Below are 14,415 nucleotides of genomic sequence, written 5' to 3'. Positions count from 1 at the left end.
ATTTCTCAGTGGTGTTCTGGAAAGGTATAGAACAAGGATCATGATGGTGGTACACATGAGAAAACATCTACAGCTGGAAAAAGATAATGGTACATCCAACTTTCAGAGCTGGAAAATGACTGATCTCTGCAATATTAAACTAATACTAGATTTCAAACATCTTTATGTCCTAATTAGACAAAGATCAAACCACTTCATTTACACAAATATCTATGAATCTTAATTTAAAATATTAGGACTATAGTAACAAAAATTAGTACTAAATAAACTCAGTTGCTATTTTGTAAAAGTTAGACAAGCATCATTCTCCTTTGTCATTCTTCAGATTTTCTTTTCTTTTGTTTCTCTCCCACAACATGCCATAGTATGTTTTAAATATTTATTATTTATTTGGCATGGATTTCAAAGAAAGTAGAATGTTTAGACCCATTATATTCTAAACCTGCAACAGAGCTTATAAATCACCTAATCTCTTATTTCATAAATGAACAAACTGACCCTGGGGCATAACATTTTGCTTAAAAATCATAAACAAGGTTGATTTTTAGCTGATGTGTCCCAACGTATTTGTTTCTTTTCTAGAGAAAGGAAGACACCCAGTTCCTGACTTAAGTAGCATGAATGAAGAAAAATGCATAGTAAGAAATCAGGCAATTAATGGGCTTTCAAAATGGGTAAGCACCCTGTATCTTAGGTTTATTTTTCACTGTGTCCTCACCTTTTTCTTGTTCACTGAAGGCCTGAAGCAAATTCGTGAGATTTTTGGTTTTAGACAGAAGTTCCTGGTATGTTCCCATTTGTGCTACTCTGCCACTTTCCATTACAACAATAAGATCCATCAGGGGTAGAAGTGTGAAGTTGTGTGTCACTAAAATTCGAGTCTACAAAAGAGTATTTTATTCCCTGGGTTACAAAAGATGGCAAAAGTAAGCCATTTTAAAGAGAGCTGCAATCATTATTTTTTGTCTTTACTATTTTAGAGTTTAATTCTTGGTAGGTGCCAGTTTAAGGCAGCGTATATAAATATATTTCACAATGAATGATGATACACTGCTAGACAAAAAAGAAAAAAGAAAAAAGTCAGCAAATGTTTTTAACCCATTAGTTCAGGTATTCTTCATTCATTAAAAATGAATCAAATTTACAGCAAATTAAAAACAATCTTATAACTGTCACTCTTGCTTCCTTTTTCTAAGGTCCTGTAGCATTACAAAAACATGTTTGATTCAAGTCTTTATTTTTAAATCTTTCCATATTATTGTACACATATACATAAAATTGAATGAGAAGATTTATCTTGGTTTCATTTCAATAAATAAAGATATTTGTCTATTCTTTAAATATTTATACATTTATTTAAATTTTCCAGAATTCTCTATATTAATAAATCTGTAAACACATATTGTGAATCGATGAGTATGGTTTTGTGGTCAGACAGGCTTTTAAAAATCTCTGTGGCTCTTAAATTAAGCAAGCTACAACAAGTCATTATAAGCCCTGAGTTTCTTCATGTATAAAACAAGAACAACGATAATGCCTATCTCAGAGACTTGCTATAAGAACTAAATGAACTAATTTAGCGTCAAACATAGTATGCACTTGGTAAATATTAATTCCTTTCTTCTTGGTTCCTTCACAAAACAATTGAATTGTTATGAATGCTAGATTAATAATACCACATTTTAAGTAATAAATAATAAAGTAATAGTATTTTTTATAAAAGTGCTATGCACCAAAATACCACTTTTCAAAAAGAGTCACCTAAGCTAAAAACAACTCATTTTGGCATGTAAACCACCTTCGAATATGGTATTAGTCAATGAGGTAATAATCACATAAGTTGTGGTCAGAGTAAACTTGTAAAAAATTTTAAAACATTCATTAAAGTGAGTCTGTAAAAGAGCAATATAACATCTCATTCTTTATGTGAAATTTAACTACTCTGCTACAACAAATAAAATATTAGAATTTGGGGCACAATGCTACATAGATTATCCTCTCCTTCCCTCACTAAAGCATAAGTGATGTTATGGCTACCTTGTTTTTCAACATGCCGGAGGACCCAATCACTTTTTCAAAAAGTTGCTTTCCAACATGAACATCAACTGCAGACAAGGGATCATCCAGGAGGTAGATGTCGGCCCCACTATAGACAGCTCTGGCCAGACTGACTCGATGCCTCTGACCTCCACTTATATTCACACCCTGAAAATGAAGCAGGAGAAAAAACAAAACCAGAGGAAAAACGTGTAAATCTCAAAGCACATAGAGTTACGTCCAAATTCTCTTCTGTAGCAGGGATAGGTAATAATTCATGGTTAACACTCTAACCTTTCTTTATCGTAAAATTCCAAAAGCCTCTATTTCCTAGTACCACTAATTTGTGCACGTTAACAGATATATCTGCTTTCTCTTAATTGCGTGCTTTCAAAAGTAGATACTAACAGTTATGGAGAAAAGAATTTTTCCGGTTCCCTAACTCTGAAAAGTTGTGCCTGTGGAACACTAAAGAAAACTTTTGGCTGCCAGCCGTGTACTGACACTGGTGATCATTTTTAAATTGACACATAGGAGACTGAGAATAATAACTAAATTACCAAAGCAGCAATCAACATGTCCTATTTTCTTCTGTAGAAAGATTAGTACAAGTCTTGTTGGCAAAAGTACAGCTCTAAGAAGCAAGAATAAGGAATATACATCACTCTGTGAGAATTAAAGTCGACGTGTACAGCCATGTATGGAGAATTATGGGGCCAGGCCCAATTTACTTGATTTATTTTATGTTTAGTGTTTACAGATCTGGTTTAAAAGCTCTCCATGCAGCACAGAAATCAGCCAGTGCCCTATAATTGTAAAATGTCATTGCTTCTTTGCCTTTCTCGTCCTCCTACTATTCAACAAATATCTCCTATACTCTGGGTGCTGTGCTAGTACTTGGGATTTAGAGATAAATGAAACCGAGCCTCTGTCATGAGGAGGTCACATTTTAGCAGGGGAGCCAGGAGTGAAAAAATAATATACAAAGTAATATGAAACGTATATGTGTGTGTGTGTGTGTGTTTGTGTGTGTGTGTGTGTGTGTGTGTGTGTGGTGTGATTATAACAGCCCCCAACTCATGGGCTTGTCATGAGCATTTACTGAGTGTAAAATATTTAGGACAGGGCTTCCCTGGTGGCGCAGTGGTTGAGAGTCCGCCTGCCGATGCAGGGGACGCGGGTTCGTGCCCTGGTCCGGGAGGATCCCACATGCCTAAGAGCGGCTGGGCCCATGAGCCATGGCCGCTGAGCCTGCGCGTCCGGAGCCTGTGCTCCGCAACCAGAGAGGCCGCAACAGTGAGAGGCCCGCGTACCGCAAAAAAAAAAAAAAAAAAAAAAAAAATGTATATATATATTTAGGACAAAGCCAATACCAAATACAGACACAATCAACATTAGCTATTATCACCCAATCACTCCTCTCTCCAATCCATCCTCTGACTTGTCATCACGAATCTTGTAATTATGTTATCATCTTGCTTAAAAATCTTGTACGCCCATATCTCTCTCTTCCCATCATCCATGAGCATCAGCAAATTCCTTAGTAGAAACCTAAGATACTTATATTCTGGTATTAACTCATCTTTCAACCACTCACCCAATGCTGCCTTCTCAAGTGACTGTGACCTACAAGCAGACTAGCCTGCCTTTTCATATCTGGGCAGATATGCTTGGGTGCCCATATCCTCCCTTTTCAACTCAAAAGATACTCTAAGTCCTCTTTGAAATCAATCTTCTACCCAGAGTTCCAAGTAAAGTGATTCATTCCCTCCCTTCTTGTCTTGCAGTGTCCTGTTTACTCACCCATTGCTAGAAATGACAATACCCATGTCAGTGTCTCACTCTCCTATGAGCTCGTGCCTAGTTTATCCTTGCATTCCCAGCACACAGTGTCCAAATAAATATTGGTAAAGACAATTGATAATATCATTGGCAGAGATCCAGTTGATTGCGGTTCCTTGAAGACTGGGTGATTGATAGCTCTTTTGTTCACCCTTATATACCCCATTGCAGAATAAGGGCATATAATAGATTAATAACTATTTGTGTTCAGTGGAAGAATGCCAAAGAAAAAGATGAATAAAAGTGAGGAAAATTCTACATTCATTATCTTGGTCGTCTCATAAACAGCTGTAAACAGATTTCTTTTTGAAATATTCAATTATATGTTTATTTTAAAGTACATCATCAGATTGGGAGAAATTTAATTTAAAAATATAAAAAGCAGAAATTATAAGTGGCAATAACATTTAATGACTATATTAAATCTATACTTCACATTTTGAATTTTTCCCACTTCAACTTTTTAGTTACATACTTAGCTATTTCATTTTATTAGAGATTGGCTTTATCAGCATAATGTTCCATACGTATTAACAAGTTTGAAAAAGAAGTCACATTTCTGCATAATTCTAGCTATGGTGCCATTTCACCAAGGGATAGTGAAGATGCCAGAAAAAACACAGAGGTTGCAAAAAAATTAAATCAATTTAACACTTCGAGAAAATACATCTGCAAAGTAACAGGCTATGAATGAAACCAAAGTAAGTCTAGTTAAAGGTAAAATTTGCCTCATCCTAGATTTTATTTTTTAAAATTTTATTGAAATATAGTTGATTTACAATGTTGTGTTAATTTCAGATGTACAGCAAAATGTACACCCTCGATTTTAAATATTTCCCCTTTCTATAGTTTTGTTCTATAATTTTCAATTTATATAACAAGACAATTAAATAACTTGAAGCCAGGGTAAAAATGCCTAACAATGTTATGCTAACTCTCTTCTCAGAAATTCAAAGCACTAAGGATTATTTACTTATCTTCATAGTACACATGAATCGTAGGCAGAGGCTGCTTTTGTATTCATGTTTAATTAGTGGAGATTTTAGTCATGGGTTTGGGATCATCTCTTGGGCTTCATACTTTGGCTCATGATATCTTGTTTTGTTTTGTTTTTAACTCCAAAACACTGGGCAGCATAATGACTATTCATTAATGCGATGAAAATAAAATAGAGCAAAGAATACGACGCCTGGGAAACAAGTTCCTCTTAAGCAGGAATGTGTAAATATGGAACAGGTACATTCATGACAGCATCATCTCAGAGCCTCGTTGGAACCTGGCCTTGGTGCGCCACCACTGGAGACTGGGGCTCTGTTGCCACTGTCCTAGGCTTGACTTTGTGCACAAGAGCTTCAGGAAGAAACAAAACTATTATTCCCTCATTAGATAGTGAACAGCATTATGCCAGCAACTAAGGCAAAGCGTTGATGATCCACTTGGTGGGCTTTCATTCCCCCATTTGGACACTAACAACAGAATTTCCTGCTGATTTTCAATCTATTTTCAAAATAGTCAATAATAAATAATTATTCGTCCTTAATATGGCCATCTCTTTCATAGGAATTCTACAATGACTTTTTTAAATTATAGTTGTATAGCTCTTCAAGACCTCAGTAAAAAGGCTATAAATATTCTATTAGCGCAGCTGAATGGAATGTTATTCCTGCATAAGATAAAATATATTATCCTTACTCTTTCTCCAATCTCAGTTTGATCTCCATTTGGTAACTGCTCCAGATCGGGAAGGAGCGCACAGGCTTCCAAAACTCGCTCATAAAGCTGCTTCTGCATGACAGAGCCAAAAAGAATGTTTTCTTGCAAAATGCAATTCTGAATCCAAGCCTGCTGGGAAACATAAGCCACAGAGCCCTACAAAAGAAAGAAATAAAATAAATACTCCTTAACAAGGGAAAAGGAGAACTTGCATGCACCACATTAAAGGAACGTATCTAGTCCATGGTTTTGCTTTCTTTAAATTGAATTTAAAAATATTTAGATGATTTCTTCAATGTAAAGATATTCTATTTACATTTTCATCTTATATCCTGTTTTAATCTTATGTATTTTTATTAGAGGCCCCTTCAAATGAGTTACTTGGTGCCTTTTATTTACTTTCATTCTAGCTTCTATCAAAGTTACCTGTCTGGTGGGATTTTCTGGAAGCAGACACTGAGTTTATTAGTCAGCTCTACCTACCCTAACAAGGTACCATGAACTGGGTTGCTTAAACAACAGAAATTTCTTGGGTTGCTTAAACAATAGAAATTTCTTTTCTCACAAGTGTGAGATCAGGTGTTGGCAGGGTTGGCTTCTCCTGAGGCCTATCTCCTTAGCTTGTAGATGGCTTTCTTCTCCTGAGTCTTCACATGGCCTTCCCTTTGTGTGTGTGTCCTAATTTCTTCTTCTCATAGAGATGTCAGCCATACTGGATTAGGGCCCACCCTACTGACCTTATTTTAACTTATTATCTCCTTAAAGACCTTATCTCCAAATACAGTCACATTCTCAGGTACTGTGGGTTAGGACTTCAACATATGAATTTGGGGGGAATACAATTCAGCCCATAATATTGAATTTGGGGTGCAAGTTGTTTATTTGGGATCAATTCTTAGGAAAGAAAAGGAAGAAGGAGGATTGGGTAGAGCAGGAAGTCACACAGCAATTCAGATCCGACGAAGATTTGGTCAACCCTCCAGAGAGCTATGGAGGTGCATCACCCATCAGTTGTTCTCTGTTAGGCTGAACTGGCCTGGCCTTTCAGAGTGGGACCCCAGGAGGCCAGCATGAAGGCGCTGATGTGCTATATGTACTCCCAAGGCTGGGTGGCAAGCCCTTCCTAGAAGGGGGGGGGGGGGGTCTGGGCAGCACATCTCTCTCTTCCACATACTCTCTGCTCTTAAATTCATTTTTTGATAATTTTATGTCTTGACATTATTCTTGAATATGACTCTGCTCCATAAAATATCCTTTGAACTAGCCCTTGTCTTCCAAAGGATTCCCAGTATTTGAACTAGAGACTCACATTTCAATCTGTCCCATGGACTCTATCCAAACACTGATTTGAGTACTTTGAATATTATGCACTCTGTAACAATACCACACATTTAAAGTACTTTCTGACGTAGACCTGTGTGTAACTACCAGTCTTTTGATTTCTACCAACTACTTTGAAGGTCAAAGATTAACTTTTAATTCCTCCTTGTTGAGCATGCAAGACATAGAATGGCTTTTGAGCCAAAACAGTATAGTTCTGATCTGACTTGATCTTGAAAACAAAAGTAATTGCTCTTGAATTGCCTCATTTAGTGAATAACTTTTTTTTTTTTAAAGGCTGAATTTCTTTTCAGTGTTTAATCTTGTTTTTTTTTAACATCTTTATTGGGGTATAATTGCTTTACAATGGTGTGTTAGTTTCTGCTTTATAACAAAGTGAATCAGTTATACATATACATATGTTCCCATATCTCTTCCCTCTTGCCTCTCCCTCCCTCCCACCCTCCCTATCCCATCCCTCCAGGCGGTCACAAAGCACCGAGCCAATATCCCTGTGCCATGTGGCTGCTTCCCACTAGCTATCTACCTTACTACGTTTGTTAGTGTGTATATGTCCATGACTCTCTCTCGCCCTGTCACAGCTCACCCTTCCCCCTCCCCATAACCTCAAGTCCGTTCTCCAGTAGGTCTGCGTCTTTATTCCTGTCTTACCCCAGGTTCTTCATGACATTTTTTTTTTCTTAAATTCCATATATATGTGTTAGCATACGGTATTTGTCTTTTTCTTTCTGACTTACTTCACTCTGTATGACAGACTCTAGGTCTATCCACCTCATTACAAATAGTTCAATTTCGTTTCTTTTTATGGCTGAGTAATATTCCATTGTATATATGTGCCACATCTTCTTTATCCATTCATCTGATGATGGGCACTTAGGTTGTTTCCATCTCCGGGCTATTGTAAATAGAGCTGCGATGAACAATTTGGTACATGACTCTTTTTGAATTTTGGTTTTCTCAGGGTATATGCCCAGTAGTGGGATTGCTGGGTCATATGGTAGTTCTATTTGTAGTTTATTAAGGAACCTCCATACTGTTCTCCATAGTGGCTGAACCAATTCACATTCCCACCAGCAGTGCAAGAGTGTTCCCTTTTCTCCACACCCTCTCCAGCATTTATTGTTTCTAGATTTTTTGATGATGGCCATTCTGACTGGTGTGAGATGATATCTCATTGTAGTTTTGATTTGCATTTCTCTAATGATTAATGATGTTGAGCATTCTTTCATGTGTTTGTTGGCAACCCTCAGAATGGGAGAAAATATCAGCAAATGAAGCAACTGACAAAGGATTAATCTCCAAAATTTACAAGCAGCTCATGCAGCTCAGTAACAAAAAAACAAACAACCCAATCCAAAAATGGGCAGAAGACCTAAATAGACATTTCTCCAAAGAAGATATACAGACTGCCAACAAACACGTGAATAACTTTTGATTAGAATAGCATATTAAATCTGTCCTCGGGTGATAGAAGTTCTGAATACTTGATATACATTAGTCAAGATAAGGGGAACAGAGGGTGAAGAACACAGGAGAAAAGATTGTAGAACAGGGAAAAGTGGTATATAATATAAAACCGGAACTAAATACTACATTGAGAGGTGTGGACTTGATGTTCTGGTATGACAGCAGCTGAAAAAAAGTTAATCAATTTTCACAGAGATGTAAATTTTTCCTTTTATCATCATTATAATTATCATTTGCGTCTCACATACAAATGAAAATGTTTTTGTTTCATTTCATACTTAATAATAAAACTACGATAGAAGTTTTGCTAATTCAAAAATGGACTCTAAATCTCTGATGTTTTATCAAAGAACATTGAATATTGGATACTCTGCATGAATGACGTCTGATGTAAGCCTTAGAAACTGAGAATAGGGGATCTTAGAATTTGAACGTTGGAATGATATGCCTCAAAAAAGCGCTCATGTGAAACCTTGAGAAACAGAAAGATGTAAACAAGATCACCTTATAAATACTAAACGTTAAGTTGGCCATGCCATCATTATGATATTACTACTAAATTAGATATAATAAGGATGACACATATATTTAGGATTAAAAATGTTTTCAGAAATAATTCAGAGTGTGGTACCTCAAATCCTCCACTGATCCAGACCAACAAGCTTCCTAAAGAACAATGTGGCCAATTATACAGACAGATAATATTGTTTCCCTTTAAAACAAATATCGTATATTAACGTATGCATGTGGAACCTAGAAAAATGGTACAGATGAACCAGTTTGCAGGGCAGAAGTTGAGACACAGATGTAGACAAGAAACGTGTGGACACCAAGGGGCGAAAACCGCGGTGGGGTGGGGATGGTGGTGTGCTGAATTGGGCGATTGGGATTGACATGTATACACTGATGTGTATAAAATTGATGACTAATAAGAACCTGCAGTATAAAAAACCAAACAAACAAACAAACAAACAACTAATACTAAACTTTCTTTGGGTTATTTGTATGGAAATACGTTAATATAAATGTTGCAGACATTACATGAAATTTCTAAAAATCTTATATGTTCTGGTATAATGTTATAAGTCATAATTCTAGTTATTACTTTAAAATGTATATCTCAGAAATAACTAAATTTCATTGTCAGTTGCATTATTATGAACTTTCATCAAATCTTTAAAAAAAAAAAGAAAGAAAAACAAGCCATTAAAGAGAAATTCTTCCAAGAGAATTAAAACACGTTATATATCTCTGAAAAATATATATATATTTATTGTTTCTCTTTGACAACCCTAGCTTAACATAAACAAAGTGTGTCCTCTCTGCTTTACGATTAGTAATAGCAATGTTATGGTTTCTATTATCACCATGAACACTTTCTTAATTACGAATTCTCAAAGGTATCAGAAATAATCTTTAAATCTTACCATGAGTACCTCAACAATCATAATGAAGATAATAAAACCATAAAAATTCATAGGGAGCCAGCTGACTCTATGCCAAGAACTAGTCTAGGTCTTTGCACATTATCTTATTCAATCTACTGCTTAACCTTTCAAGCTTATTATTATCATTTATGCATCAGGTGAAACCTAGAATTGATATTGTTTTTATACTGATACACTCCTAATTATTTTTCAAGATTAAATAAAAGGCTACCTACTTTCTGATTGTTTTTCTTTTTAAAGCAGAATTTGTTGTTTTTATACCGTTTCAGTTAAAAAATCTAATTTAAATACTTGTTGTAATTGATCTTAGTAGCTCCCTCACTAGACTATGAACTCTGTAAGAAGCGTAGCATATCCTATTCATGTTTATTTCCCTGGTACTAAGTGCTAGGCACATAGTATGTGCTCAATAATTGCTTTGTGAAATTAACCAAAGAAACTGAACGATAATAAAATCAACATGACAAGCATTATATTTTTAAAGGATACTTACTGGCCTAGGAAAAGGTATAGTCATCTTGATCGATAGACAAATGGCTGGTTGTAATCATTAGGAAGCACATAAGGACACAAAGATCGTGTACTTAAAGTTAAATAGTGGTATTCATTAAGTGTAACCTTATCAGAAAAAGTCCTAAAACTCATACTTGATTCCAAACTAAGAAATAGCAACGCTGAGAGAGAAATAAATAATCACTAAAGAACTGGAGTCAGGAAAGATATAAAGACATGAGGAAAGATATATTATGAACAAAAAAATAAAAAGATTTGGAGTTGCTTTTTCCTCGAGAGCAAAACTGTGAAGACACTGGTTTCAGATCTATAGAGCTTCTCCATCTTGTCAGATGTGAGAGGAGCGAATAGGTAGTATTTTACCTAACAGTTAGTTAGGTCTAAGGAAAAACTCATTAGATAGTCTAGTATTTCAGAGAAGAAAAAGCTGATGAAGAACTTCTTGAATTCTTATTCCTACTGATCTTTAAGAATAAAACAAATGGCTGGGAGTGGAGCAGACCTCTCCTTAGTCCAAAGGCTTAAATTTAAATGTAAGCGATTAATATTATTATTTTCCTGAGGTTTTTCTAGGTCAAAGGTCCTTCTCATGAGCAACTACAAGATTTCTTAGAAATGGAACGGCCATAATTACTTAGGAAACATTGCAGTGAATGATAATTAGAAACCTAATCAAACTACATTATAAATCACATTCATTTCTCTATAATTGGTTGCAATTTAGTTAATATCATCAAACAATTACCATAAGCATTCCTAAATGATTTGCTGAAGTATTTGGAGGACACAATGCTCTTACTAAGCCATCCACAGTTAATCAATTTCTGTGGAAATTTAAATGATTGTTACAAACTAGAAATGCTCATTAAATACTTGCATCTTCAATTCAATTTGATAAATTCTTATTGACACTAACGATATGCTGGCTGTAGCCTATTACACTAGGAGATGTGAAAAGAATGCATTGTTGACTTTACCTTTCTTTGGACTACTCCTTTAAGTTTCTCCATTTCCCCTAGAACAGCAGAAAGCAGAGATGATTTTCCAGACCCAACTTGCCCTATAACAGCCACTAAAGCTCCTTCTGGAATCTTTATGTTTAAGCTGCATGACAAGAAAATGAGAGAGATGACATAAGAAGTTCATGTTATAATTGTTTTTAATGTATATTCCTAGACAAGTCACTGTATCACTGCACTGGGTATCATCCCTGAAATTGCTGCTATTCACACTGTTCTACATTATTCTACAAACACCCAAACTTCCAAAATGCAACAGCAAATGCTGCAGAGGAAATAGAAGAAATGAACAGGGAAAAAAGAGAGTAAAACAACCATAAAAATGAAATGTGCAGTGAAAGGTTTTAAAAAAATCTTGTAAATTCCAATAGATTTACCTTCTGCTTAAAAACTCTAAAAAATAAAAACATGGAACATTATAGAATTCAATGCTAAAATTTTTTTGTTTTTAATTTTCCCCAAACCATGACTTACTCTTTTAATATTGGAATCCCTGTTTTATCCCAGGAAAAGGAAGCATTTGTAAAACCAATGGCATGATCTAGGAAGAAAAATTAAATACAAATGTATCTTCGAATCAATTGTCTTCAGCCTAGAAGTCAAATAAATATTGAATACAAAGAGGAACTGCTGACCTCCTATGTACTTTGTTTCTATACTTCGAGGATGAAAGTCCTCAGTATTGAGAAAGTCTTCCAAACGAACCAATGATATTCTTGTCTATCAAAATAAATGCAAATGAAATTTTTTGGGTTTCAAGCACAAGTTAAACTGAAAAGTATATTGTTAATTACAGTATGATTAAAATTTTTTGATGCAAATTGAAGATATTGATAGAAATATTCAGCAAGCATAGTTTGCATTGTTTTAATGTTTATAAATAAGTCCATCCATAAAGAAAAAGAACAGTTTCAAGGATCAAAGATCAAAACAAATATCATATATGCAGGAAAGCACGAAAAGAAGAAGCCAAAATTCCTCCTTAACATTCTAGTAAAGTCATAATAACTGATTAATTAATAATTATACAAAAATTAGTTTTTAAAAGCAACTTCAGGACAATTGAATGAATTCTGCTTCTGAGCATAAATAAAATGATTGTTTTGGCAATAGTAACATTTAGTTATAGTAAAATACCTGTAAAATGTTTAGCTACAATTATGATAAATAGAATCATTTTTCCCCCTGAAACTGACTTGCATGAAACCTCTAGTATATTTTTATTCACTTTATGCTAGGAAATGTCTATTGTTAATGGATAAGATGTAATTGGGCTGTGGTTTTGTTTACCAAGTGTGTCATATCAGTATGCAGAGCTGGTTCTTTTTCTTTTTCTTCTCTTTCCTTTTCTTTCTTTTTTTTTTTTTTTTGACAATTGTTCTCCTTATTTGTTTAGTGACAGTAGTAGCATACCACTAGGAGTTGGAAAACACTTTGCCATACCAGATCTTTAGCTAGATTCTAATTTCAAAAGCAAAACTAAACTGTTACGCTAAGAATGACATTTTCTTTAAGAGAAGTGTGCTGTGAAACAAGTGTTAAAAGCATCACAACAATAGTACTTCTATGCCCTCTGTTGGTCATTATTAGTAAAATAACATAAAAATGGTATTATGTAACAAAAATAGCTTAATTGGTATTTACTATAGAAGTATGTTACTCTTCATTTAAATAATTTAAAAATTAAAACGCAAAGTTCTTAGATCAAAGAGCCGGTTCCAATAAGCAAAGATTCACTTTGTTTATGAACCCAGACTTGAAAAGGATTTGATGGTGGAATGCCCAAACCTGATATCAAAAAAATTTAACTGAGAAAATCTCAGGGCAAAGGGATGAAGGAACTCAGTTCTTTGGATTCCTTGTGGTTTTAGCCACCTTCTACTCATTATAGCATCTAAAGAGCCTCTAGCAATTGGAGATTACAATAAAAGCAGGCTGAACCAGATACCTCATACAAGGTTTGTTGGCAGACTGATATTACCAATGCACTTTTCTCCCTGGTTTATTCATTCAGTATAGATGAAATGCTGCTGAACCCTGGGAAAATTCAGATCCAGCTCTGTGCAAAGCACCTAGTTAAAAGTTTTTCAGCTGAAAACAGAAAATGAACCCTCTAATGGCATAGTGTCAAACACCAAATTTTAAAAAGCTAAATAAAAGAAACTAACACTTAGCAAAGAAAACAGTATCACATATTGAAAAGTCATTTTCAATTGACTTGAAAAGAAAGTCAATTGACTTTCTATTGAAAAGACGTGTAAAAGTCATTTTTATAGAAGAGAAGCACAGGCAAAGAAGACACGATTCCTTCCATTCTATAATGTTCTCTATTGCTCATTAAATCAGGGAGGTTAATTTTGAAAGCAGTATAAAGCAACTACAAAAAGTGAAATTTAAAAAAAAGACAAAGAAATGAAATATGCAAAACCATAGATTTCAGTAGAGAAATGATTCTCAGTTTAAGGATACTTTGGATGTACCTGGACCACAGCTGAGATCACCATTGGTAAATCAAACAGAGGAAGCCTCAAAATATTAAACAAAGACATAGATGTGAACACTTTAGTGGCTGTTAAAATGTTGCCTTCGTCCAGTAAGAAATAGATGCCAAATGTTGCCAGGGACACCTTAAAAATAGAGATATGTTATTATCTTCAGTTATTCAATTATGAGTTAGAGACTCAAAATTAGGAAAGAAAATTTTAAGAACATTTATTGTTGCTGTTTACCAAAATTCAGTACTATGCAGTACTACTGCAGAAAGTTATGAAATCAATGTTTAGTACAGATCATACAATTGTGTATCCTAGATAATGACATCCTATGAAAATATGGTCTAGCTCCCTTCTTTGACATATCGTATTTTCACTAGAGTAATTATTCCCATTTAAAACATATAGTAGTTCATCTTTTTTCAAAGTGGAGAAGTTTTATGTAAATTTTTTCCAGTAACGTGTGCATACCTTCTATCTCATATTCAATAATTATACTTTCTCTGTGCCTTAGTATTAACTGAGGAAGGCATAAAGAGATCA

At 34.7% G+C, this 14,415-nt stretch overlaps 1 protein-coding gene across 7 annotated transcripts in view; it reads right to left on the bottom strand.

Moving 5' to 3' along the window:
* LOC116753517 (canalicular multispecific organic anion transporter 1-like) overlaps positions 1-14,415 on the bottom strand; it is an 89,776-nt gene that overhangs the window by 42,687 nt on the left and 32,674 nt on the right. For all 7 annotated transcript variants that reach the window (XM_032631353.1, XM_032631352.1, XM_032631354.1 and 4 more), the window contains 7 exons: positions 13,861-14,007; positions 12,016-12,100; positions 11,855-11,921; positions 11,339-11,465; positions 5,572-5,748; positions 2,038-2,205; positions 719-881 (listed from right to left, as the gene is read on the bottom strand). In XM_032631353.1, the coding sequence (XP_032487244.1) occupies positions 719-881; positions 2,038-2,205; positions 5,572-5,748; positions 11,339-11,465; positions 11,855-11,921; positions 12,016-12,100; positions 13,861-14,007 (934 nt within the window). The remainder of the gene's footprint in view (positions 1-718; positions 882-2,037; positions 2,206-5,571; positions 5,749-11,338; positions 11,466-11,854; positions 11,922-12,015; positions 12,101-13,860; positions 14,008-14,415) is intronic.

This window comes from Phocoena sinus, chromosome 4 (assembly GCF_008692025.1).
Source record: "Phocoena sinus isolate mPhoSin1 chromosome 4, mPhoSin1.pri, whole genome shotgun sequence".
Classification (NCBI taxonomy): Eukaryota; Metazoa; Chordata; class Mammalia; order Artiodactyla; family Phocoenidae; genus Phocoena; species Phocoena sinus.
The sequence above is the reverse complement of the archived record's forward strand: the minus strand, read 5'-3'. Positions and strand labels throughout refer to the sequence as shown.